At 45.0% G+C, this 27,358-nt stretch overlaps 1 protein-coding gene across 2 annotated transcripts in view; it reads right to left on the minus strand.

Annotated features, from left to right (window-relative positions):
• kif9 (kinesin family member 9) overlaps window positions 1-27,358 on the minus strand; it is a 192,821-nt gene that overhangs the window by 161,273 nt on the left and 4,190 nt on the right. Inside the window, exons 2-3 of one of the 2 annotated variants that reach the window (XM_041190665.1) lie at window positions 15,442-15,543; window positions 8,704-8,869 (exon numbers count right to left, since the gene is read on the minus strand). In XM_041190665.1, the coding sequence (XP_041046599.1) occupies window positions 8,704-8,869; window positions 15,442-15,537 (262 nt within the window). In that variant the 5' untranslated portion in view covers window positions 15,538-15,543. Of the gene's footprint in view, window positions 1-8,703; window positions 8,870-14,509; window positions 14,584-15,441; window positions 15,544-27,358 lie in introns of those variants that run through there. The other variant, XM_041190666.1, reaches the window with a different exon arrangement.

Consider the following 27,358-nt stretch of genomic DNA (forward strand, 5'->3'; position numbering starts at 1 on the left):
CTCTACTAACCCATCTATCGTTTTGGAGATTCTGGCTATCCTCTACAGTATCCACTACTCGACCAATCTTTGTGTCATCTGCAAATTTCCCAATCGTGCCCCCCACGTTCACGTCCAAGTCGTTAATATATAACACAAACAGCAAGGGTCCCAACACCCTATGGAACACCACTTGAGGCAACTTTCCATTCGCATGGGCATCCAGCGACCATTACCCTTTGTTTCCTGTTACAAAGCCAACCTTTTATCCAGTTTGCTACGTTACCCTGAATCCCATGGGTTTTTACTTTCCTGGCCAATCTGCCATGTGGGACCTTGTCAAATGCCTTGCTAAAATCCACGTACATAACATCCACTGCACTACCTTCATCAACCCTTCTTGTCACTTCCTCAAAAAATTCAATCAAATTTGTGAGGCTAGACCTTCCTTTAGCAAATCCATGCTCACCAACCCTGACTAGTCCATGCCTTTCCACATGACAGTTAATCCTATCTCTCGAGATTGATTCTACTAATTTTCTCACCACCGATGTAAGACTAACTGGCCTATAATTGTTCGGCATTTCCTTTGATCCCTTTATAAACAATGGGACTACGATTGTATTTCTCCAGTTCTCCGGTACCTCCCCTGTATCTAGTGAAGATTGGAAAATCATCCTCAGAGCATCTGCTATCTCCTCCCTGACTTCCTTCAGCAGCCTTGGAAACAATCCATCTGGCCCTGGTGACTTATCAGCTTTCAAGGATTTCAACCCTTCAAGTACTTCTCCACTTTTTATGACTATCCCGTCCAATATCTCGCAGTGTTCCTCCTGGGCTACTATATCTGCATCCTCCCTTTCCTTTGTAAACACGGAGACAAAATATTCATTCAAAACCCTTTCCACAGCCTCTGCACCTACACACAAGTTTCCATCTTCATCTCTGATAGGTCCTTCTTTTTTCTTAACTAACCTTTTAGCATTAATGTATTGGTGAGACATCTTTGGGTTATCTTTAACTTTACTTGCTAATCTTTTTTCATGGCCTCACTTTGATTTCCTTATTTACTTCATCCGTACACTTCCTATAATCGTCTAGGCTATCTGCAGTGCTTAGTTCTTTGTGCCTATCATACGCTTTCTTTTTCTGTTTGATCTTCCCCTGTATTCCTCTAGACAACCAGGGGGGTCTAGATTTGGCTGTACCACTCTTATTTTTGTAGGGGACATGTCTACTTTGTACAATTAGGATCTCGCTTTTTAGTGCTTCCCACTGGTTTTCTACTGTTTTATCCTCCTGCAGTGCTGTCCAGTCCATCTCAGCCAAGTCCCTTCTTATTTCTGCAAAATTTGCCTTCCCCCAGTTCGAGACTTTTACTCCTGCCTTATCTCTGTGCCTTTGCATGGTAATGCTAAATCTAACTGAATTGTGATCACTGTCCCTGATAATGGTTGCCAAATGTCACTTCACCCACTTGCCCTTCTTCGTTCCCCAAGACTAGGTCTAGAATTGCATCTCCTCTTGTTGGGTTTGTCACTAATTGGCTGAAAGAATTTTCCTGGACACACTGCATGAATTTTTCTCCTTATATTGTTTGAATCCCAGTTGATATTAGGATAGCTGAAGTCTCCTATTATTGCCCTCTTGTTCTTACAAGCAGAAATTTGCCTACATGTTTGTTTTTCTATCTCCCTTTCACTATTTCGGGGTCTGTAATATACTCCCAGTAGTGTGACTGCCTCTTTTTTATTTCTAAGCTCAATCCATAAAGCCTCGTTTGTTGACCCATTTAATATATCATCCCTTCTCAAAACTGGAATAGATTCTTTAACCATTAGTGCTAGCCCCCTCCTCCTTTTTTATCTCCTACTCTATCGTGTCTGAAGACTCTATAACCAGGGATATTAAGCTGCCAGTTTTGTCCCTCCTTTAGCCAGGTCTCCGTTATAGCAATGATACCCTGCTGCCATGTGTCTACCTGTGCCCTTAATTCATCTAACTCTGAAATTAAAAACAGAAAATGCTGGGAAGAGGCAAGCAGGCCATCAGCAGCTGAATAAGGAAAAAACACACACCCCTCACCCTGCAAGGGCACCAAAGACATTGGCTCGCCTTTCCCATTCTTAGGTTCTGGATTTTTGTGGTTTCCTGTATCTTTCTAGTACACTTTGAATTTACTTCAGAATTCCTATGTTTCCATTAGTTTTCATCATCTATTTTTATGCAGACCATCATGACTGTGCTGATAGAGTTATCCAATTAGTCCCACTCCCTTATTCTCTACCCATAGCCTATATTTTGCTCCCATTGAGTACTTATCAACTTCCTTTATAAAAGTTACTATTGAATCTGCTTCCACCATTAGCTCAGGCAGTGTATTCCAGTTTACAGCAGCTCATTGTGAAAAAAAAATCTTCATATTGCGTGTGATTCTTTTGCCAGTCCCTTAAATCTGTGTCCTCTGGTTACCAACACTTCTGCCACTGGAAACAATTTCTCCTTACTTACTCCATCAAAACCATTTGTGATTTTGAACAACTCTATCAAATTTTCTCTTACCTTTCTCTGCTCTAAGGAGGACAACCTAGTCTCTAGTTTTCTAGTGTCTCCACATAACTGGAGGCCCTCATCCCTGGCACCATTTTAGTAAATCTCCACTGTACCCTCTCTAAGGCTTGACATCCTTCATAAAGTGTGACGCCCAGAACCGAACACAATCCTCCAGCTGAGGCCTAACCAGTGTTTTATAAAAGTTTAGCATATATTCTTTCCTTTTGTACTGTATGCCTCTATTAATAAAGCCAAAGATCTCATATGCTTTCTTAAAAGCCTTCTCAACCTGTTTTGCTACATTTAAAGATTTGTGTACATATATCCCCAGGTCTCTCTATTTCTGTGCCCTCTTTAAAATTTACCTAATATTGCCTCTCCTCATTGCTTCCACCAAAATGACTTCTCTGTGTTAAATTGCACTTGTCATGTGGCTGCCCATTTCGCCAATTTGTCTATGTCTTCCTGAACTCTGCTATTATCCTTCTCATTGTTTACTACATTTCCAACTTTTGTGTCATCTGCCAACTTTAAAATTATATTCTTTATACCCAAATCTATGTCATTAATATATATTAAAACAACAAAGTCTTTATACTAATCTCCCTGGGAACACCACAGCATACTTCCCTCCAGTCTGAAAAATAACTGCTCACCACTACTCTCTGCTTTCTGTCCCTTAGCCAATTTTACATCCATGCTACTGTCAAAGGTCTTTCTAGGGCAAAGTGTGATATCTAGTGAAGGGAACTTATAACGCAATAAGGAGTGTAGAAGAGCATACCAGGAGCAGCACCAGGCATACCTAAAACTGATCTGCCAAACTGGCAAAGCTACAGTACACTGCTTACTAAATAGCAGAAGCTGTACGCTATAGACAGAACTAAGTGATCCCACAATCAACAGAACAGAACAAAACTTCACAGTCATGCCATAACCAGTGATGGTGGAGAATTAAGTGAAGAGTGGGCTCCATGAATATCCCCATCCCCATTGATGGGAGAGCTCAGCACGTGGGTACAAAAGACACAGCTGAAGCATTTGCAAGCATCTTCAGCCAGAAGTACCGAGTTGGCTCCAGCCAAGCTATTCCAGGACAGCTATAACACTGGTGTCTACGTGAACAAGTGGAAAATTGCCTAGGTATGTCCTGTCCACAAAAAGCAGAACAAATTCAATCCAGCCAATTACAGCCCCATCAGCCTACTCTCAATCATCAACAAAGTGATGCAAAGTGTCGTTGACAGTGCTAACAAGCAGCACCTACACACCAAATACCCACTCAGTGATGGTCAGTTTGGGTCCTGCCAGCACCACTCATCTCCAGACCTCATTACATCCTTCGTTCAAACATGGACAAAAGCCAAGAGGTGACGTGAGAGTGATTTCCTTTGACTTTAAGATAGCATTTGACCATGGATGGCAACATGGTACCTGTGTAAAGTTGAAGTCATCGGGAATTGGGTGGTGATGGGTGGGGGAAGGGAACTCTCCACTGATTGGAGTCATACCTAATATAAAGGAAGATGGTTGAGGTTGTTGGAGATCAATCATCTCAGCCTCAGGAAATCACTGCAGGAGTTCCTCAGTGCAGTGTCCTAGGCCCAACCATCTTCAGCTACTTCATCAATGACCTTCCCTCCATCATAAGGTCAGAAGTATGAATGTTTGCTAATGAAATACAATGTTTAGTTCTATTCACAGCTCCTCAGGTAAGGAAGCTGTCCATGCCCATGTGCAGCAAGACCTGGCAACACTCAGGCTTGAACTGATAAGGGCATGTAACATTCACACCACACAAGTGCCAAGTAATGATGATCTGCAGTGAGAAAGAGAGTCTAACCATCTTCCCTTAACTTTCAATGGGATTACCATTGCTAAATCCCCCATTATCAACCTGGTTGGGAGAGGAGGGAAAGTGGGAGATTGAAGCCACAGTTGGCCCGAAAAGCAAGTCAATACTCTGGCTAAAAGAGCAGATCAGAGGCTGGGAATTCTGCGTCAATTAACTCACCTTCTGATTCCCAAAAGCCTTTCCATCATGTTCAAGGCACAATCAGGAATATGGTGGAATACTCTCCATTTGCCTGGAAGAGTACAGCTCCAATAAACACGGCAATATCCAGGACAATGCAGCCAGCTTGGCTGGCACCTTAAACATTCACTCTCTCTACCACCAATGCAAAGTGGCAACAGTGTGTACCATTTATGGCAGGCACTGCAGTAATTTGACAAAGCTTCTTCAACAGATCACCCAAACCTGTATTATCTTAGAAGGACAAGGGCAGCAAACACCTGGAAATACCACTACTGACCCGCAAGTTGCCTCCCACGTCACACAACATCCTGGCTTAGAAATATATCACTGTTCCTTTATGTTAGGTGGGTAAAAATCTTGGAACTCCCTATCTTATTTTAAATTCATTGACAGGATGTGAGTTTCACTGGCTGGGATGCAGTTATTGCCCATCCCTAGTTGCCCTTGAGAAGATGGTGGTGAGCTGCCTTCTTGAACCGCTACAGTCTATGTGGTGTAGGTACACACACAGTTTTGTTAAGAAGGGAGTTCCAGGATTCTGACCCTGCGACAGTGCAATGGCAATATCTTTCCAACTCAGGAAGGTGAGTGTGTTGGAAGGGAACTTCTAGGTGGTGGTGTTCCCATCTAACAGCTGCCCTTTTCCTTCTAGATGGTAGGGGTTGTGGGTTTGGAAGGTGCTGCCTAAGGAGCCTTGGTGAATTCCTACAGTGCATCTTGTAGATGGTACAGATTGCTGCCACTGTGCGTCGGTGATGGAGGGAGCGAATGTTTGTGATTGTGGTGCCAATCAAGCGGTCTGCTTTGTCCTGGACGGTGTCAAGCTTCTTGAGTGTTGTGGGAGCTGCACTAATCCAGTGGGGAGTATTCCATCATACTCCTGACTTGTAGCTTGTAGACGGTGGACAGGCTTTGGGGAGTCAGCAGGTGACTTACTCGTCACAGGATTCCTAGTCCCTGACCTGATTTTGTAGCCACAGTGTTTATATGGCTCATCCAATTCAGTTTCTGGTCAATGGTAACCCCCCAGGATGTTGATAGTAGGGGATTTAGTGATGGTAATGCCATTAAGCATCAAGGGGCTATGGTTAGATTCTCTCTTGTTGGAGATGGTCATTGCCTCGCACTTGCCTGGCACGAATGTTACTTGCCATTTGTCAGCTCAAGCCTGGATATTGTCCACATCTTGCTGCATTTGCACATGGATTGCTTCAGTATCTGAGGAGTTGCGAATGGTGCAATCATCAGTGAACATTCCCACTTCTGACCTTATGATGGAAGGCTATTGCTGAAGATGGTTGGCCCGAGGACACTACCTGAGGAATTCCTGCAGTGATGTCCTGGAGCTGAGACGACTGACCTCCAACAACCACAACCTTCTTCCTTTGTGCTAGGTATGACTCCAACCAATGGTGAGTTTTCCCCGATTCTAGCTTTGCTAGGGCTCCTTAATGCCACACTCGGTCAAATGCTGCCTTAGTGTCAAGGGCAGTCACTCTCACCTCACCACGGGAGTTCAGCTCTTTTGTCCATTTTTGAACAAAGGCTGTAATGAGGTCAGGAGCTGAGTGGCTCTGGCGGAACCCAAACTGGGCAACAGTGAGCAGATTATTGCTAAGCAAGTGCCGCTTGATAGCACTGTTGATGACCCCTTTCATTACTTTACTGATGATCAATATGGGGCTGTAATTGGCCGGGTTAGCTTTGTCCTGTTTTTTGTACACAGGACATACCTGGGCAATTTTCCACATAGCCCGGTAGATGCCAGTGTTGTAGTTGTCTTGGAACAGCTTGGCTATGGTGCAGCAACTTCTGGACTACAAGTCATCAGTACAATTTAGGGCGGGGGGGGTGGGTGGGGGGAGGGTGCGGGTGGCATAGTGGTATTGTCACTGGACTAGAGTTCCAGAGACCCAGGGTTCTGGGGACCAGGATTCGAATTCCATCAGAGCGGATGGTGATATTTGAATTCAATAAAAAAATCTGTAATTAAAAGTCTGATGATGACCATGAAACCATGGCTGATTGTCGTAAAAACGCATCTGGTTTCACTTTAGGGAAAGAAATCTGCCGTCTTTACCTGGTCTGGCCTATATGTGACTCCAAACAGGTATGTCATTTAAGACTCGGCCAGCACAGCAATGTGGTGGACTTTTAAATGCTCTCTGAACTTGGGCAATTAAGGATGGGCAATAATTGCTGGTCAGCCAGTGCCCACACCCCATGAGTATATAAAAAAGAACTACTGCCGGAATATTGTCAGGGCCCATAGCCTTTGCACTATCCAGTGCCTTCAGCTATTTCTTGATGTCATGTTGAGTGAATCAAATTGGCTAAAGACTGGCATCTGTGATGATGGGGACCTCTGGAGGAGCCTGAGGTGAACCATCCACTCGGGACTTCAGGCTGAGGGCTTTTACAAACGCTTCAGCCTTATCTTTTGCACTGACGTGCTGGGCTGCCCCATCATTGAGGATGGGGATATTTGCGGAGCCTCCTCATGTGAGCTGTTTAATTGTACACCACAATTCACGACTGGATGAGACAGGACTACAGAGCTTAGATCTGATCCATTGGTTGTGGGATCGCTTAGCTCTGTATAGCACTTGCTGCTTATGCTGTTTGGCATGCACTTGGTTCTGTGTTATATGTTATTCACCAGGTTGACACCTCATTTTTAGGTATGCCTGTTGCTGCTCCTGGCATACCCTCTTTCACTCTTCATTGAACCAGGGTTGATCTCCTGGCTTGATGGTAATGGTAGAATGAGGGATATGCCAGGCCATGAGGTTACAGATTGTGTTCAAGTACAATTCTGCTGCTGATGGTCCATAGCACCTCATAGATGCCCAGTCTTGAGTTGCTAGATCTATTTGAAATCTATCCCATTTAGCACGGTGGTAGTGCCACACAGCACAATGGAGGGTAACCGCAATGTGATGGCAGGGCTTTGTTTCCACAATGACTGCACGGTGGTCACTCCTACCCATACTGTCATGGACAGATGCATCTACGGCAGGCAGTTTGGTGAGGATGAGGTCAAATATGTTTTTTCCTCTTGTTGGTTCCCTCACCAATTGCCGCAGACCCAGTCTAGCAGATATGTCATTTAGGACTCAGCCAGCTCGGTCAGTAGTAGTGCTACCGAGCCACTCTTGGTGATGGACATTGAAGTCCCCCACCCAGAGTACATTCTGCCCCATTGCTACCTTAAGTGCTTCCTCCAAGCGACGTTCAACATGGAGGAGCACTGATTCATCAGCCGAGTGAGGGCAGTATGTGATAATCAGCAGGAGGTTTCCTTGCCCATGTTTGACTTGAGGCCATGAGACATCATGAGGTCCGGAGTCGATGTTGAGGAGTCCCAGGGCAACTCCCTCCTGACTGCCAGCCCTGCTGGGTCTGTTCTGCCCGTGGGACAGAGCGTCACCAGGGATGGTGATGGTGGAATCAGGGACATTATCTGTAAGATATGATTTTGTGAGGATGACTATGTAGGCTGTTGCTTGACTAGTCTGTGAGACAGCTCTCCCAATTTTGGCACTAGCCCTCAGATGTTAGTAAGGAGGACTTTGCAGAGTCGTCAGGACTGAGTTTGCCGTAGTCGTTTCCAGTGCCTCGGTCGATGCTGGGTGGTTCATTAGGTTTCATTCCTTTTTTGTGACTTTGTAGTGGTTTGATAGAACTGAGTGGCTTGCTAGGTCACTTTAGAGAGCAGTTAAGAGTCAACCACATTGCTGTGGGTCTGGGGTCACATATAGGCTGACCACATAAGGACAACAGATTTCCTTCCCTCAAGGACATTAGGCTAACTGCAATGTGAGAGCACCTTCAACAAACAGATTGCAGTGTTCAAGGCAGCTCACCAGCACCTTCTCAAGGGTAATTAGGGATATGTAATAAATGCTGGCCTTGCCAGGGAATCCAACATCCTATGAACAAATTTTAAAAATCTGCATTGCTAACTGCAATTTTAAATCAACGTTCACACCTAAGAAACAGTTTACACTTTCAATGTCATCAGAAACAGGCTCAATCCCTTCTGGAAACAGGATCACAAATCTTATTCTCACTGAATGATCTGAACTGAGAGTCCTCAATTTGCTCCCAACCAGGGGGTTTGATCTACGTACTGCTGAAGCCATTTATTGTGCTAGAGACCACATTCTTTGCGACGGCATTGTACACAATATCCTGCGGAGCATTGTGGAGAATCCCATCTACTTTGAATGACCAGTCGCTGTGTTGATTATTGACCACATCCTTACGCTGGTCTGGTCTGGTGTGAATATGTATCATCTGCAATGAGATTAAAAGTGAAATGAAATCATTTGAATACATTTAAAAAATATATTCTTATATTAATAGTTCATATTAACAAGGAAACTGAAATATAAACAGAAATTTCTAAAAATATTCAGCAAGCCAGGCAGCACCAATGGAGAGAGTAACAGAGTTAACCTTTCATGTCGATGACCTTTCATCATAGAGTCATAGAGGTCTACAGTACAAAAGGCAGCCCCTCGGTCCATCGAATCTGCGCCAGTCAAACAAGTACCTAGCTATTCTAATCCCATTTTCCAGCACTAGGCCCATAGCCTTGTATGCCATGGCATCACAAGTGCATATCCAAATACTTTTTAAATGTTATGAGGGTATCTGCCTCTACCACCATTTCAGGCAATAAGTTCCACATTCCCACCATCCTCTGGGTGAAATGGGAAAAGTAGGAACATAATAGGTTTTAAGTAAGTGAAAGGAGGAGTGTGGGATAAAAGAACACAGGGAAGGTCTGTGGTAGGATTAAGAGATTAAATAACAAAAGGAGTTGGTGGTGCAAGGCCAAAAGGCACAGTAATGGGCCAATTAAAAAAAAACAAAAGATGTATCTAGAGGAGATATGAATGGTAGAATGATGAACAACAGCCATGCAAAACCAAAAACAAGGGAATAATGAGTTAAAACCAAAATCTGCAAAGAAAAAGGGACATAATGGGGGCAGGTACTGTCTGAAATTGTAGAACTCAATGTTGTCTGGACTGTAAAGTGCCTAATTGAAAGATGAGGTGCTGTTCCTTGAGCTTCCATTGAACTTCATTAAAACACTGTAGAAGGCCATGGGCAGAGAGGTTAGCATGAGAGAAAGGTGGAGAATTAAAATACAGGCGATTAGAAGTTCAGGGTCACACCCACAGGCTGAATGGAAATGTTCTGTAAAGTACTCAGCCAACCTGCGTTTGGTCTTCCCAATATAGTGCAGATCGCATTATGAGCAACAAATGTAAAGCACTTTTGGAACAAAGGGCAGAATTATCTGGTCCAATTGGCGGTGTCATGGCGGGTGTGAGCAGACAAAATGGTGAGAAGGCCAAAAATAGGTTGTACGCTGTCATGAAACCAGTTTGTGACTGCCCGCTCCACCCATCAGTGGTGGGCTGTGTTTCCCGTTGGAAACTTAATTTTAATTCAGTTGCACCTCATTACTGTACCCTCATGCCGGAATCAGCCATCACATCAAATTTATCTCTCACTTCAGCATTACTTCAGAGCGGCGTGCTTCATGACTACCTTTAAAAGACATGGGTCACGAGGACTCGAAACGTCAACTCTTTTCTTCTCCGCTGATGCTGCCAGACCTGCTGAGTTTTTCCAGGTAATTCTGCTTTTGTTTTAAAAGACATGCACCTGGCAAGCTCAGCTTCGAGGGGAACTCAGAGGTGAGTGCACACAACCACGTGCAACACTTGCAAGCATCACCCATAGGACATCAAGGAAGGGGCGCTGCGCATTCTTGGGGGCACAGGCAAGTCGCTTTTTCTTGGCTGGATTTCAGTGCAGTGCCGGGACAAGGGCTCAGTGCAGGTGAGACAGGGGTGGCAGGCAAGGCAGCACAGACTGAAGGAAGAACACAAGCACATGCCAAAGATGGGGGGGCAGTGAGGGAAGCAGCCACGCACTTGGAAAGGCTTGCTAAAAGTGAGCATTCTTCTGCAGCTGAGACTATTCAACAGCAGCTCCATTGACATGCTTAAGTTGGGCCCCTGAAGCTTTTCTGCTCACTCAAGCAACGCAAAAGTATGAGCGTGCAACTAAATGCTCCAGAACCTTTCACCCCTCAAGCACAGACTGTGAGTTAATGTGTGTTTTAGGGGGCAGCAGAACAATTGGCCAACTGAGCAAATTGTAGAATCCCCTTACGAAAGGTGACCATGGCACAGTCATTTGTGGAGCTGTTCAGAGCCTCTTGCAATGTCTTTATTAAGGAGTGGACCAGTATCCCTCATGGTTCAAGCTAACAAAGCAGCCTTGCACTGCAGGTTAGGGGAATGCCTGCTCCTGAGCTGAGGGCACAGCTCCAGTCCAGTGGCCAAAACTGCTGCCAATCGGCCAAGTGGAGTGGGGCAGAGGTGGGTGGGGTTTCGGACAGCCATGAAGTGCACTACACATTAGTCATCCAATGGTGGCCAGCAATCTCCGGCATGCGTAAAGGGGCCTTGAGACTTAACCGAGAGAGACTCTTAGGACACATATGTTAAGCCACACTTCTCTCCCTTTGATCCTGCAGGAGGAGAACATCAGGATCATGAAGCCTGGTGATTTGGCAGTATGCCTTATGGCTAACAGAGGGCAGAGAAGAAGAGTGCGGCGGAGGCGCCTAGGTCAGCAAGGAGAGGAGCACCTACCTTAAGAAGAAGAGGCAACAGGGTCTGTTGCGCATGCAGCTGAAGACCCACAGGGAACTGTCAATCGTAGGTCCCTCACTAAACCCAGTGTTATAGAAGGAGCCTGTCATGCTGCAGATGACTGAGAACCAGTGTTGCCAAAGACTGCTCCTGTCTTGAGAACTGGTTGGTCATATATGCTACCTGCTTCAGGATTTGACACCACGGGAATACGGAGGGCATCCACTGCCAGTGGCCATAAAAGTGACTGCGGCACTTAATTTTTATGCCAATGGCTCCTTCCAGGGTTCCACAGGTGACCTGTGTGGGATCTCGCAAGCCTCCATGCACAGGCGTATCCAGGAAGTCACAGACACCATTTTCACGAAGGCACAGAACTTTGTGCATTCACCCAGGATCAGGAAAGCCAGGAAGCAAGAGCGCTGGGTATTGTGCAGATTTCTGGTATTCCACAGGTGCGGGGAGACATCAACTGCACTCACGTGGCGCTTAGGTCTCTATGTCAACAAGCAGTCAACTACGTCAAATGCAAGTGCTTCCACTTGCTGAATGTTCAGCTGGTCTGCGACCACTGCAAATGCATCCTACAGGTCTGTGCATGATTCTCAGGGAGCATTCGTGACTCCTACATTCTTACCAGGTCTCAGATCCCTGATGTCTTCCAGGGTCCACAGAGGCTACAGGATTGGCTCCTTGGGGATAAGGGCTACCCACAGAGGACGTGGTCGATGAAGCCAATGTGGCGACCTCAGGCTGCCGCAGAGCAGTGGTATAGCAAAGCTTAGGCCGTGACCTGGACATTGCTGGAGCAAATGATAGGCATCTTGAAAATGAGCTTCTGGTGCCTCGACAGGTCCAGTGGAACACTACCAGAGGTGTCACGCATCATCCTGGCTTGCTGCACGCTACACAACCTGGCGCTGCAACGGTCGGGGGAGGACCTGGCTGAGGAGGAGATGGAAGAGCTGCATGTCTCCTCCAATGAGAAGGACGTCAAAGGGGATGACGGTGATGATGTCCTCGAAAGGAGGATGCCGACGATGAGACCATCGCACTGGCCAGATGAGGCAGGCATGCTTGGGAGGCCCTCATAGCTGCAAGATTCATGGAGGATGATGGCAAGATGCAGTGAGCACAGCCCTGGCATTCTCACCTTGCACCTGTGAACGTTTGACTCATGTGTGGCTGATGACAGAACACGTACCCTCAGTGCTCAGGGTCATATCATGGAGACGCAGTCGTGAAACTTTTAATGCACCTGATCCTTTGTCAGCCTTCAGCACCTGACCCCTTCAGGAGCACAGCATCACTGGTCACAGATGCTAATGAAGTGGAGGGGCCAGCCATGCCTCAAAAGTGCTGAGAGCACAGAGAGAATGACGGAACGCTGTGAAGCCTGCCCATGACATTCTGGCAGCAAGGACAAGTACCATCGAGGTGCAGACATCACCAATGTGTCTAGTGAGTTTGAAGCCAGACCATCACTTTGCTCTGAAGGTTACACACTGCAGGGGAAAGAGGCTCTGGACTGAGACACCTGCCTTTATCTTGTGCAGGAACAAAGGTTTCACATCTAAGTGACATGAACACTGCTCATCATAAAAAGGTGCCATAAGCAAGGAGACATTCTGCCTCCACCTCCGACATCCACAATGGAGGCAGCCTGCTGACTGACATGCCCTGTCTGTGATGATTTTGGCATGCGCCCTTTGGACCGCCGAGACCCGGAGGGCCCTAGTCTGCTTTGGGTGTCCTTACGTGGGGCCAGTTGCACCCTCTTCAGCCTGTATAGCTGGAGTTGCGGGGCTCACAGGAAGAGGGGATTTGGATCGGTCAGACCTTCCCGGAGTCAGCTGGGTGGATGGTCCCGGAGTATCGAGTTGCTGGTCCTCCTACCTATGGGTGCCCGACAGCCCCTGACTGACTCCTTAAGGAGAATGGGAAACTGGAGTTCAATTGAGCTGCTCCGCACCTCTGTCGCGCTGACACTGCTGGAGGCCAATTATGGCATCAGCGATGCGATTTAGCCTAAGCAGCAGTGCAGGACTGATGCCCTGAGCCAAGATCTCTATGGCGGTTGCCATCCTGCCAGTGTTGACGTCAGTGCGTCGGCATGTAAGCGCTATCAACTCGGACTGAGGACAGACAGACTCCTCATTCGTCCCTTGCAATCTGAGGAGTGCACCAGACATCCTTTCCTGATGTTCCCGGGATTGTCTTTGCAGCAGAGGCCAATGAACATTTGCATCTTCTGAGGCCTACAGAGGAGATGGCTGCCCGCATCATGAGGCTGGCTGCGAAGAGGCCTGTGGCATTCAGCATCACAGAGAATATTGAGGATGATAGTTATATGTTCTTGCCTGATGCCTCTTTTCAACTCCAAGCTTACCCTCATCCTTGTACCTAGCATGATAAGCAGACTGCTGATGGTGCGACAACATATCTCTTGCTTCCCATACCACCCCACTGCCTTCATGCAAACCATTCCCTTCTGAGTTCCTTTCAGACACTCAAGGAATGCTGCCTGCCCAACCATAGCAGCCCAAGGAGGAAGAGAGAGAGCGACAGGACAGCACTGGTGAAGAGGCTCCATAATTTGATCTGACACACAGTCACCAGCTCAGGTAATGACACTGCACATACTTTGGAGGTTAGTATAGAGTTGGGATCAGCAGGTGGTGATTTATGTGGGCGCCAGTGGGCTATAGTCAGGCCAGATGTAATGGATGATTAGTTCCAGAAACAGACCCAGACCCAGTACTTCCAGCGTGTTTTTCTTATTTTAGATCCAGCATCCGCAGTATTTTGCTTTTGAAAAGGATGCCAGTTCACTGGAGGGCAACGTTGCAGACAAGTTCTGCTGCAGAGGACACATGAGAACCTCAATAGGACGGCATACATGACAATATTGATGGGCATCCACACCGAGATTCTTGGTGTATTAGCTGGCTTTCCAGGCAGCCTCCTATCACATGAGAGCATGGACGAGTCTATCTCCAAGTGGGCAGAGGGGCTGGTGCGGAGACGGCCCTTCCGAAGGCTCCATTCCATTTCCCTGTCTTGCTACAAGCCCAGAAGCACTGAACACTGCTAGTCCCGTATCTGTTGACACACCACTGGCATTTCTGCACCCTCTGCCCCCTCAACGAGAGGATGTAGTAACACTCCCTAAAAAATCCAAGAACTCAGCACAACACATCTAAAAATACTTCAGACACTTCACAATAGAAAAAAAAATTCTTAAAAATCACCTTACCTGGATGTCTGCCCCTTTAAATAACACAGGTGCAGAGCCCATCTTGCAGCAGAAACTTGTTTGCAGATCGATAAAATGGCTTCACATCAGCAAATTGGGTTGTATGATATTAGGATAAGATCTATTGAGGGCCTTTTTGGCGCAAGCTGGGAACGCCTGAGTGCACCCTTCTCCTCACAGAATGCCACAAGGACTGATGCAGGAAGAGGCCTGCAGCACAAAACATCCCAGAAAAGTGATGATAGGCTTCTGGAGCCTACCACACAAGGAAATTTCACGCCCACAGCTCCCAAAGCTCACCATACACTATCAAGGGTATTTCTCACCTCATGATTGGGTCTCTGTAGACTAATTGATTGAGATTCATTGCACCTAATATTAAAAAATTGCATTATTGTTGTATCATGAGACTAGCAGGATGGTAGTAGGTGAACTACATGGACCCTTTGTCCTGCAATTCCCATGTTTCTGAAATCAAACTTCCATTTGTTATTAAAAGACAAACTGCATCCCTAAAGATTTAAGGACAACATATATCTGTTCTCAGAAACAGAGGATATGAATAAGCAATATAAAGAACAGTTCATCAGTAGCTTGAGATCTGTACTTTATTAATTCTCCAGCAGATGAACCCGGTTAGATCTCTAACCAAGTGTTCAGTGAGCAGGCAAGAGAGGCAGTGACCCACTAATAATGAAGTAACAACCTACTGATTTAATACAGGTTATTACATCTGCTAATGTCACAGTAGTTAATTCTCCTCACTGCAAATGTGTCTAGATTTTTCTTGGCAAATCATTTGACCAGGGGAGAGTGGGCTGTGGTATAGTGACCGAATGTTATTAGATACTACACAGTAGACCTCAACTCTTCAACACGATTTCTCAATTTAAATAAAATGCACAAATTGCTGTTCTGTAATTCTTTCTTACCTGATTGTCAGGTAAAAGCTCAATCATATCTGCTGCAAAATTAGCTGTTGTCCTGACTCTCACGAACACCTTCACACCACTGCTTTTGCTACCCATCTTCAACTGAAAGTGCAATAAAGAATAGTTATATGATGTCAGATGATCTTTTTTTAAAATGATGGGATATATCCAAATTTGCCGATGACACAAAGATAAGCAGCACTGTAAGCAGGGTAGATGGAAGCATAAAATTACAAACAGATTAAGTGAATGGGCAAGGCTAGAGCCAAATGTGAGATCATTCACTTTGGACCTAAAAGGATAAAACATGGGGAAAAGTAAAAGCTGTGGAGTTCCAAAGAGACTTGGGAATCCATGTACACATACCATATATAGGTGCAGAAAATAATCAAAAAGGCTAATGGAATGCTGGCCATTACATTAGAGGACGAGAGTTTCAGGGGTGGAAGACATGCTCCGGCTATATAAAGCCCTGGTTAGGTCACACCTGGAGTATGGTAAGCAATTCTGTGTGCCACAACTTTGGAAGGATATATTGTCCTTGCAAGGAGCATATGTTTACCAAAATGACACCTTGACTCTAAGACTTAAATTATGAGGAGAAATTATATAAATGAGGGTTATATTTCCTGGAATTAGAAGGATAAGGGGTGATTTGATCAAAGTTTTCAAAATATTAAGGGAAACAAATAGGGCAGATAAAGAAAAATTATTTTGGCGGGTTGGAAAGCCTAGGACAAGAGGACATGGTCTAAAATGGCTCATGAGTAGCGAACCTTGGTTCAGTAGTAGAACTTTCCTATCTGAGTCAGGAGGTTGCGGGTTCAAGCTCCATTCCAGAGATCTGAGCTAATAATTCCAGCATTTCAGTTCAGTACTGAGGGAGTGCTACACAGTCAGAGATGGTCCTTTTGGGTGAGACATTACATGCCTTCTCAGGTGGACATAAAGGATCTCATATCACCATTCAAAGATGAGTAGACGAGTTCTCTTAGGCCCTGCCTATATTTATCACACAAAAAAAAAAATCAGATGACCGTTGATGTTTGTGAGCCCTTGTCATGTGTAAATTAGTTGTTGAATTTCCTACATTACATCAGTGACTACACTTCATTGGCAAGTTCTTGGTCGCTATATAAATGCAAGTTCCTTCTCTGCTGTTTTACTATCACGTCTGCACATCTTACAGTGCATAATAATGCTGAAATTGTTCATGTGTGAACTCGGGCTGTAATGATAAGTCATTCAACCACAAAAGGCACACTGGCATCCGTTGTTGGCGACAGATCAGTATGTGTTAAAGAAGTCTCTGTAGTCTTCTGTAGGTTAACTGTAAGTCTTTATTAACTACCAGAACTATTTACACATGTACAGTAAAGGGTACAAGCTAAGAGCTTTCTCCATGCTTAGGTATGCACACATCTCTTCTCAACACCTTAAAACCCTTCCATTTTGTTAGGAAATATAAATAGTTTAAGTAAGTTATATTTGTAGTTTGTGGGGCGAGGAAGGAGTTTTAGTTTTAAAGTTGAAGTTTGATTTTTATTCCTGCATTTGTGTGTTAAGAAAAGTCAAGTTGAGTTTTAATTTCATTTTAAAAGGTGCTTGCATTTCTAATGAGAATTTTACGATTGTAAGCTAAATTAAGCAAACAAGAGTAGAAAAAAACAGTGCTGTTGCATAGCAACAGGGGTCCAGCGGTAGGTCTCTCCCACAGGCACACACACAGAAAAGAGAAACAGCAGTTCGTTTTGTAAACTGTTGCAGTTCAGCTGATTTTGAAGAGAGCTGCCAAACAGAGGACACCTAGAAGGGACAGATACCCAATCCCAAGCTAAAATTGGTTAAAAGTAGCTTCCAGAGAGAGGCTGGGGCAAAACAGACAGATAGCAAGTCCCGAGCTAAATAAAAGACCCAGAATCCAGGGGAGTGGAACAGAGAAAACTCTCAAGCAGATCTTCCAGGAAGGACAGGAACCTGGAAAAAGTCCTGTTAATTAAGTATTTTTTATTCACTCACTGGCTGGACCAGCATATATTGCCCATTCCTTTTTTGCCCTTGAGAAGGAGATGGTGAGCTGCCTTCTTGAACCGATCCAGACAATATGGTGGAGGTACACCCACAGTGCTGTTAGGAAAGGAGTTCCAAGATTTTGAAGGAATGGCAATATATTTCCAAGTCAGAATAGTGAGTGATTTGGAGGGGAACATCCAGGTGGTGGTGTTCCCATCTATCTGCTGTCATTGTCCTTCCAGGTGGTAGTAGTTCTGGATTTGGAAGATGCTGTCTAAGGAGCCTTGGTGAATTCCTGCAATGCATCTCGTAGACGGTACACACTACTGCTATTGTGTGTCAGTGGTGGAGGGAGTGAATGTTTGTAGATAAGGTGCCAGTCAAGCAGGCTGCTTTGCCCTGAACAGTGTCCAGCTTCTTGAGTGGGAGCTGCACTCATCCAGGCAAGTGGGGGGTATTCCATCACATTCCTGTCTTGTGCCTTGTAGGTGGTGGACAGGCTTTGGGGAGTCAGCAGGTAAGTTACTTGTTATACGATTCCTAGCCTCTGACGTGCTCTTGTAGCCAGAGTATTTATCTGCCTAGTCCAGTTCAGCTTCTGATCAATGGTAACCCTCAGGATGTTGATAGTGGAGGGATTCAGTGATGGTAATGCCATTGGACACAAGGAGCGATGGTTAGATTCTCTCTTGTTGGAGATGGTCATTGACTGATACCTATGTGACGCGAATGTTACTTGCCACTTGTCAGCCCAAACCTAGATATTGTCCAGGTCTTGCTGCATTTGGGCATGAACTGCTTCAGTATCTGAGGAGTCGTGAATGGTGCTGAACATTGTGCAATCATCAGCGAACTTCTGACCTTATGATGGAAGGAAGGTCATTGATAAAGCAGCTGAAGATGGTTGGGTCTAGGACATTACCCTGAGGAATTCCTGCAGTGATGTCCTGGAGCTGAGATGACTGATCTCCAACAACCACGACTGTTTTCCTTTGTGCTAGGTATGACTCCAAGCAACAGAGAGTTTACCCCCCTGATTCCCATTGACTCCAATTTTGCTAGGGCTCCTTGATGCCACACTCAAATGTGGCCTTGATGTCAAGGGTAGTCACTCACACTTCACCTCAGGAGTTGAGCTCTTTTGTCCATGTTTGAACCAAGGTTGTAATGAGGTCAGGAGCTGAATGGCCCTGGCGGAACCAAAACTGGGCATCAGTGAGCAGGTTATTGCTAAGCAAGTGTTTTTGATAGCACTATAATGACCCCTTCCATTACTTTACTTGTGATCGAGAGTAGACTGATGGGGCAGTAACTGGCCAGGATGGATTTGTCTTGCTTTGTGTACAGGACATACCTGGGCAATTTTCCACATAGCTTGGTAGATGCCAGTGCTGTAGCTGTACTGGAACAGCTTGGCTAGGGGTGTAGCATATTCTGGAGCACAAGTTTTCAGTATATTGCCAGAATATTGTCAGGGTCCATAGCCTTTGCACTATCCAACGCCTTCAGCCATTTCTTAATATCATATGGAGTGAGTTGAATTGGCTGAAGACTGGCATCTGTGATGATGGGGACCTCTGGAGGACGCCAACGTGGATCATCCACTCAGCATTTCTGGCTGAAGACTGTAGCAAATAATTCAGCCTTATCTTTTGCACTGATGTGCTGGGATCCCCCATCATTGAGGGTGGGGATATTTATGGAGCCTCCTCCTCCAATGAGTTGTTTAATTGTTCACCACCATTCACGACTGGATATGGCAGGTGTGAAGAGCTTAGATCTGATCCATTGTCCGTGAGATTGTTTATCTCTGTCTATCACTTGCTGTTTTTGCTGTTTGGCACGCAAGGAGTCTTGTGTTATAACTTCACCAGATTGACAGGTCATTTTTTTAGATATGCCTGTTGCTGCTCCTGGCAATTCCTCTTGCACTCTCCATTGAACCAGGGTTGATCAACTGGCTTGATAGTAATGACAGAGTGAGAGATCTACCGGGCCATAAGGTTACAGATTGCGTTTGAGTACAATTAAGCTGCTGCTGATGGTCCACAGTGCCTCATTGATGCCCAATCCTGAGTTGTTTTATCTGTTCGAAATCTATCCCATTTGGCACAGCGGTAGTGCCACACAACACGATAGAGGGCATCATCAATGTGAAGGTGGGTCTTTGTCTCCACAATGACTGTATAGTGGCCACTCCTACCAATACTGTCATGGAAAGATGAATCTGTAGCAGGTAGGTTGGTGAGGATGAGGTAAAGTATGTTTTTCCCTCTTGTTGGTTGCCTCACCACCTGCTGCAGACCGAGTCTAGTAACTACGTCCTTTAGGGCTTGGCCAGCTCGGTCAGTAGTGGTGCTACCAGGCTATTCTTGGTGATGGACATTGAAGTCCTCCACCTAGAGCACATTCTGCGTCCTTGCCACCCTCAGTGCCTCCTCCAAGTGGTGTTCGACATTGAGCAGCACTGATTCATCAGTTGAGGGAGGACAGTACGTGGTAATCCACAGGAGGTTTCCTTGCCCATGTTTGACCTGATGCCATGAGACTTCACAGGGTCCGAAGTCGATGTTGAGGACTCCCAGGGAAACTCCCTCCCAACTGTATACCACTGTGCCATTACCTCTGCTGGGTCTATCCTGCCAGTCGGACAGGACATAGCCAGGAATGTTGATGGTGGTGTCTGGGGCATTATCTATAAGATATGATTCGGTGAGGATGACCATGTCAGGCTGTTGCTTGACTTGTCTGTGAGACAGCTCTCCCATATTTGGCACTAGGCCCCCAGATGTAAGGAGGGCTTTGCATGGTCGACAGGGCCGAGATTGCCATTGTGGTTTCTGGTGCATATGTTGATGCCGGGTTCTCCATCTGGTTTCGTTCCTTTTTTGTGACTTTGTAGCGAACTGATACAACTAAGTGGCTTGCTAGGCCATTTCAGAGACAACCACATTGCTGTGGGTCTGGAGTCACATATAGGCCAGACCAGGTAAGATCGGCAGGTTTCCTTGTCTAAAGGACATTAGTGAACCAGATGGTTTTTTTTAAACAACAATCAACAATGGTTTCATGGTCATCATTAGTCTTTTCATTCCAGATTTTTATTGAACTTAAATTCCACCTTCTGACATGGCGGTATTCGAACTGGGTCCCCAGAGCATTCCCCTAGGTCTCTAGATTATTAGTCTAGGCAGAGATAAAGGCTCCAAACTTGAGATTTAAAGTGACAAAAGCTGCAGAAAGCCTTTTTAAAGCGAGAACAGCTTGCAAGAGGCAAGAAGGGTCAAAGAGATAACTGAAGGCCTGTAAGCTCTTTGCTATGGGCACATGAAGCAGTGATACTGTTGACAGCTGAGACAGTGAGAGAGTGTGTGTGGAAGACATTTGAATGGAAGTGGTGACCCAGGGAAGAGGAATGTCAGAAGGAGAGTTCAAAACCCTGGAAGTGAACACTTGTGGAAGGCATCGGAGCAAGCGATGGTTTAGGAGAAGATTCCAAGCTGAGGTCTTGGAGAGTAGAGATCGGAAACCATTGTGTGAAAGACGGAGTGCAGTGAGACCAGTTGGCTCACTGTATGACAAGCGTCTTGGGCGGGGGGAGTAGTTGAGGAGAAATATATAGCATCTGATTGAGGTGGCATCTGTCACTTGGTTTCAGAGTGTGGTGTGTCTGACCACAGGATGCCTATTGATACACAGACTGTGTACTTACTGTGGACATTAGAGTATAAGATAGCTTTTGTAACTTGTGTTATAAACTTGGCAGATGGAATATAATGTGGGAAAATGTGAGGTTGTGCACTTTGGCAGGAAGAATAGAGGAGCTGATTATTATTTAAATGGAGAAAAACCACAAAAAGCTACAGCGCAGAGGGATTTGGGAGTCCTTGTGCTTGCATCCCAAAAAACTAACATACAAGTTCAACAGGTAATAGTGAAGGCAAATGGAATGTTGGTCTTTATTTCAAAGGAAATGGAGTATAAAAATAGGGAAGTCTTGCTAAACTATTCAAGGCACTAGTTAGACCACACCTAGAATACTGTGAACAATTTTGGTGCCTTTAAAGAAAGATATACTGGCATTGGAGGCAGTCCAGAGAAGGTTCACTAGATTGATCCCGGATGTGCAGGGATCTTCTTATGAGGAGAGGTTGAGTAGGTTAGGCCTGTACTCATTGGAGTTTAGAAGAATGAGAGGGACCCTTATTGAAACATATAAGATGCTTAGGGGGCTTGACAGGGTGGATGCTGAGAGGTTGTTTCCCTTTGTGGGAGAGTCTAGGACCAGAGGGCATAATCTCAGAGTAAGGGGGTGCCCATTTAGGACAGAGATGAGGAGGAATTTCTTCCCTCAGAGGGTAGTCAATCTGTGGAATTCTTTACTGCAGAGGGCTGTAGAGGCTCAGTTGTTAAGTATATTCAAGGCTGAGATAGACAGATTTTTAATCAGTAAGGGAATCAAGGGTTATGGGGAGAAGGCAGGAAAATGGAGTTGAGGATTATCAGATCAACCATGATCTCATTAAATGGTGGAGCAGGCTCGATGGGCTGAATGGCCTACTTCTGTTCCTTTGTCTTATGGCCTTACAAATCTGTATATATCTGTAAAGGTATAGTTGTGGGTGAAGGGGTATTGTAATATAGTTCACCTTTTCTTGTTTAATGAATATTTTATGCTGTTGTTAAAAGTTCATTAGCTGACTCTGGTGACTCTGTTCAGTAGCCCCTCTACGTATCTAAACAGACAAATGAAAGTTAGGATCTATCAAGCTGGGTTCCACTCTGGGATCAGGCTTTTCCAGGTAACCTCAGCTGGGTTGTAACAACATCTCATTCACAGTTCTGGCAGAGAAGTGGTAGGCTCTTTCGTTGTTGGTTCTTCCTGTCGGTCTGGAGATTGAGCTGGCACCTGGGTATGCTTTCATTCTTTTCTTCCATTCCTGCACTTGGTCAGCTCAGCTGTTGCATTAATCGGTGGCTGCTGCTACTCTAACTTAAGTTTCTTGCCGGGTGGGTGAACATTGTGTTTGTCTCCTTGTCACTTCTTTTGTTTTTTCCGTGGTGTGTGGGTCATCCCAATGTACTCTGTGATGTTCCTGTGACAAGAATAAAGTTGAGTGACACACTCAACTCTGTCTTTCATCATTGTTCACGGACTGCTGCTGCTAGGTTCCAGCATCTCTTGTGGCTTTGGCATGCTGGCTGGGAGTTGTAGCATATGCACAATGGTTGCAGTGTTGACCTGCTGTACCATCATCAGGGCTGGAGGTAGAGGATCCTCAGACTGCTGATCACTCTCTGTCGCCTCTTCCACTGGAGGCGTCATGGTTACCTCCTGGGTGGGTGACTGATGATCTGACCATTGAGTGTTTTCCGAAGCTTGTAACGAGAATGAAAACCCTGCCCTGCAACTAATGTCTTTGTTTCAGAGTTATCTGCAGAACTCTTATATAAGTTTGATGACTTCACCTGCGTATTCAGTTCTTTTTGGAATGTTTCTTGCCTGCTCACTGACTGCTGTTTAGACTCTTTCAGTTTATTTGACAGATCTTCAATGTTTTTCTTAGAATTCTCCTGATCTGCTTTCAAAGTCTGGATTTGCTCTTCCATACTACACACCTTGTCCATAATATTGTTCAGGTTAGATTGGAGTTCAATAATTTTATCAGTTCTGACTATTAATTCTGCATTCAAACAACTGATCTAATTCTTCAGCAATTCCTCCTGTTCCTGGCATTTTTCATTATGTTTCTGATGCTTGAAGTCCCTCAAATTTTAACTGAAGCTCTATCTTTGTTGAATTTGTTTGTATAAGGTCCTTTTTCAAGTATTCTACTTCCTGTGAGTGACACTCCAGTGTTCTCAACTGTTCTCCTTTTTCCTCATCAAACTCCTCTTTCATATATGAAAATTGGCTCTTTCCACTGATCAGATTTTCTTTGGCAGAGTATAATTCCTCTGTGCTATCCTTCAAGCTCGCATTCTGTAACTGCATTATGCTAATTGTTTTTGAGACACCACACACTATTTTGTGAGAACTTCTACCTTTGCTTGCTATTCTATGTTCTTGATTTGTCCTTGGTTTCTGTCTCTTCGTTTATCTCTTTGGAAATGTCATGTTTTTCCAAGGTTCCTTCCAAATGTACAACCATTTTCTTTAGCACTGCAGTCTCTTGTACTCTTGGCTTCCTTGTGGAATATAGAACATTCCTGAGTCTTCTCTGCCAACTGGTTCATCAGTTCTTTTAGAGTGCATTAAACTAATCTTGTTCCACTTTGTAAGTTTCCAGGGGAACAAACTCTGACCTGCAAGTCCTTCAACAGGTTTTCCTTTTCATTGCGAAGCTCAATTACTTTGTCTTGAGTTTTTTTGTAATTTAACAGGGTCTCAAAGTTTCTTCTGCTATTCCATGCCATTCTGCTGCTCAAGGTAAGTCTTTATTCTGCCATTATGTACTGCTCTTGAATTTGATATTGAAGGACACTTAGCTGATCTTTGAACTGCTTAATTTCTTGTTCAGCTTTTGTCTTCTCATTCTCTAGTGCAGCTTTTTCTGAAGTAGCATTCAATGTCTTTTTTAACTCTTCATGTTCTTCAATGAGTCTTTTGAAGCTGCAACTTCTTTGAGTATCTTTTCTGCCTGCTGCTGTGCTGGCTGTACATCTGGTTGAGTTTTACCAAGTCCCACTTCGATTTGCCAACCATGGAATTGAGGGTCATTATTTCCTCCTGGTACCTTTGTGACATCTCAGAAAATTTGTTTGTTTTGCTCTTGAACAGCATGGTTCATTTTATTTATAGTGCATTTTCAAAAGTATATACCCAGCTTGAATCTTGCACATCAAATTTTCCAGTTCAGCTTTAATACAACTATTTTCTGATTTTATTTCTGCTTTTTCTTGTTCTGCCTCCAGCAGGGTTTTGTCCTTGTTGTTCACTGCCAGCTGCTGGTACAGTTCTGAAAACATACAAGGGTCTTCAAAAAGGTAAAGCTTTGGGACTTCTGAAAAGTTCCCTGCCTGATCTGGTAAGTTGGATTTTTGATCCATGGTCATTTAATATTTTTTGCAGTTACAGCTTTAAATGTTGTTGCCCTTTTAAGAATGGCTGTGTAGTAACCATTTTTATCTCTCTGCTCTTCTTCCTGTGATTGTCGGGTTTCAGTGGGCTGCCGTTCTGCTGACAGGCCATTTTATTTTTTATGTATTATCTATGGAGAACCTTCAAAATTAATAGTTTTGGTCAGTGATTTGATTCTCTGAGCTTTTGATTTGATTTGAAGGCGATATTTTGCTCTGCCTTCCGTTTTCTAAATTTTCTTTTTTCACTCAGGGGAACTCAGCCACCATGTTTTATGAAACCAGCTGACTCTTGTTACAGCTTTCAGGGTTTCAAGATAGTGTCGCTGTTCGTTCAGAGACAAAGGGATTTCCTGCTCTTGCTGGTTTTGGCAGGCTCCGCTCAATGGCAATGATGGTCCTCTTGAAAAAAAATGTTAACAATGGCTGCCTGGATCGGCTGCCTGCTGGCTTCTTTTACTCAGTGGTTTACTTTTTAAACTGTCATGTCGGTTGAATTGGAGCTTTTGCTTGTTGTTTACTCAGCTGACAGTTGAGGTGTTCCCGAACTATTTAATTAATTCTTTCTCTTTTTTCTTGGACAAGCTCGGAGGCCACATGTTCAGACTCCAACTCAAGGATAAGGCTCTATCAACATGGCTCTTTCAAATGGCACTTCTGACACTGAATTACTTTAAAGATTTCTCACAGCATGTTGCAGCCTGAAGTTTTACAAGAATTAGCTCATCCTTGCAGGTTCTATCGACTCTGTACTCTGAAGCTGGGCTTCCAAAGGAGATTCATTGGAGTCTTCTGCTGCAGTAAGGAATGTTAATACTCTGTCTTCAACTTCCTTTCTCTGGAGCATTTTCTGGCGATTTTTCCTCTGCACCTCTGCTTCCTTAAGAGTCTCTTTGTTCAATGCTTAGTTGAATTTTTTCTCAGTCTTCCAGCATTTAGGTTTGTCTCTGCATTTTAGCAAGGTTCTGGATTTTTATACCATTGCTGCCACTACATTGTGGGGTGTTGGTTACAGATCAGTATGTCTTAAAGAAGTCTCCATAGTCTTCCGTAGGTTAATTATTGGTCTTTACTAACTACTAGAACTATTTACACATATACAGAAAAGGGTACAAGCTAGGTGCTTTCTCCATGCTTAGGTCTGCACATGTCTCTGCTCAACACCACACTGACCCATGGGCCTGTGTCATGTGCCTTCTTACATCATTGTGTGGTGGGGGGGGGGGGGGGTACTGTACTCAGTTCCACATTAACCGTAGATTGGAGGGAGGCGATGGCGCAATGGTATTGTTGCTGGACTAGTAATCCAGAGACCCAGGATAATGATCTGGGGACCCGGATTTGAATCCTGCCACAGCAGATGGTGGAATTTGAAATTCTGAAATTAAAAATGCAATGATGACCATGAAACCATTGTCTATTGTTGTGAAAACCCATCTGGTTCACTAATGTCCTTTAGGGATGGAAATCTGTTGTCCTTACCAGGTCTGGCCTACATGTGACTCCAATGTGGTTGACTCTGAAATGGCCTAGTAAGCCACTCATTTGAAACAAACTGTTACAAAGACACAAGAAAGGAATGAAACTGGACGGGCCACCCGGCATCGACCTAGACACCAGATATGACAATGGCAAACGCAGACCTGTCGACCCTGCAAAGTCCTCCTCACTAACATCTGGGGGCTAGTGCCAAAATTGGGAGAGCTGTCTCACAGAATAGTCAAGCAATAGCCTGACATAGTCATCCTCACGAGATCAAGTCTTACAGATAATGTCCCAGACTCCACCATCCCTGGGCATGTCCTGTCCCACCAGCAGGACAGACCCAGCAGAGGTGGCGGCACAGTGGTTTACAGTCAGGAGGGAGTTGGCCTGGGAGTCCTCAACATTGACTCTGGACCCCATGAAGTCTCATGGTATCAGGTCAAACATGGACAAGGAAGCCTCCTGCTGAATACCACATACTGCCCCCCCTCAGCTGATGAATCAGTGCTCCTCCATGTTGAACATCATTTGGAGGAAGCACTGAGGGTGGCTAGGGCGCAGAATATTCTCTGGGCGGGGGACTTCAATGTCCATCACCAAGAGTGGCTCGGTAGCACCACAGCTGGCCGAGTCCTAAATGACACAGCTGCTAGACTAGGTCTGCGGCAGGTGGTGAGGGAACCAAGAGGGAAAAAACATACTTGACCTCATCCTCACTAACCTGCCTGCTGCAGATGCATCTGTCCATGACAGTATCAGTAGGAGTGACCACTGCACAGTCATTGTGGAGACGAAGACCCGCCTTCACATTGAGAATATCCTCCATCGTGTTGTGTGGCACTACTACCGTGCTAAATGGGATAGATTTCGAACAGATATAGCAACTCAAGGCTGGGCATCCATGAGGTGCTGTGGGCCATCAGCAGCAACAGAATTGTACTCGAACACAATCTGTAATCTCATGGCCCGGCATATCCCTCACCTTACCATTACCATCAAGCCAGGGGGTCAACCCTGGTTCAATGAAGATTGCAGGAGAGTATACCAGGAGCATACCTAAAAATGAGGTGTCAACCTGGTGAAGCTATAAAACAGGACTACTTGCATGCCAAGCAGCATAGGCAGCAAATGATAGACAGAGCTAAGCGATCCAACAACTAACGATGTAAGCTCTGCAGTCCTGCCATATCCAGTTGTGAATGGTGGTGGACAATTAAACAACTCACTGGAGGAGGTGGCTCCACAAATATCCCCATCCTCAATGATGGAGGAGCCCGGCACATCAGTGCAAAAGATAAGGCTGAAGCATTCGCAACAATCTTCAGCCAGAAGTGTCGAG

Source organism: Carcharodon carcharias, chromosome 6, assembly GCF_017639515.1.
Source record: "Carcharodon carcharias isolate sCarCar2 chromosome 6, sCarCar2.pri, whole genome shotgun sequence".
Classification (NCBI taxonomy): Eukaryota; Metazoa; Chordata; class Chondrichthyes; order Lamniformes; family Lamnidae; genus Carcharodon; species Carcharodon carcharias.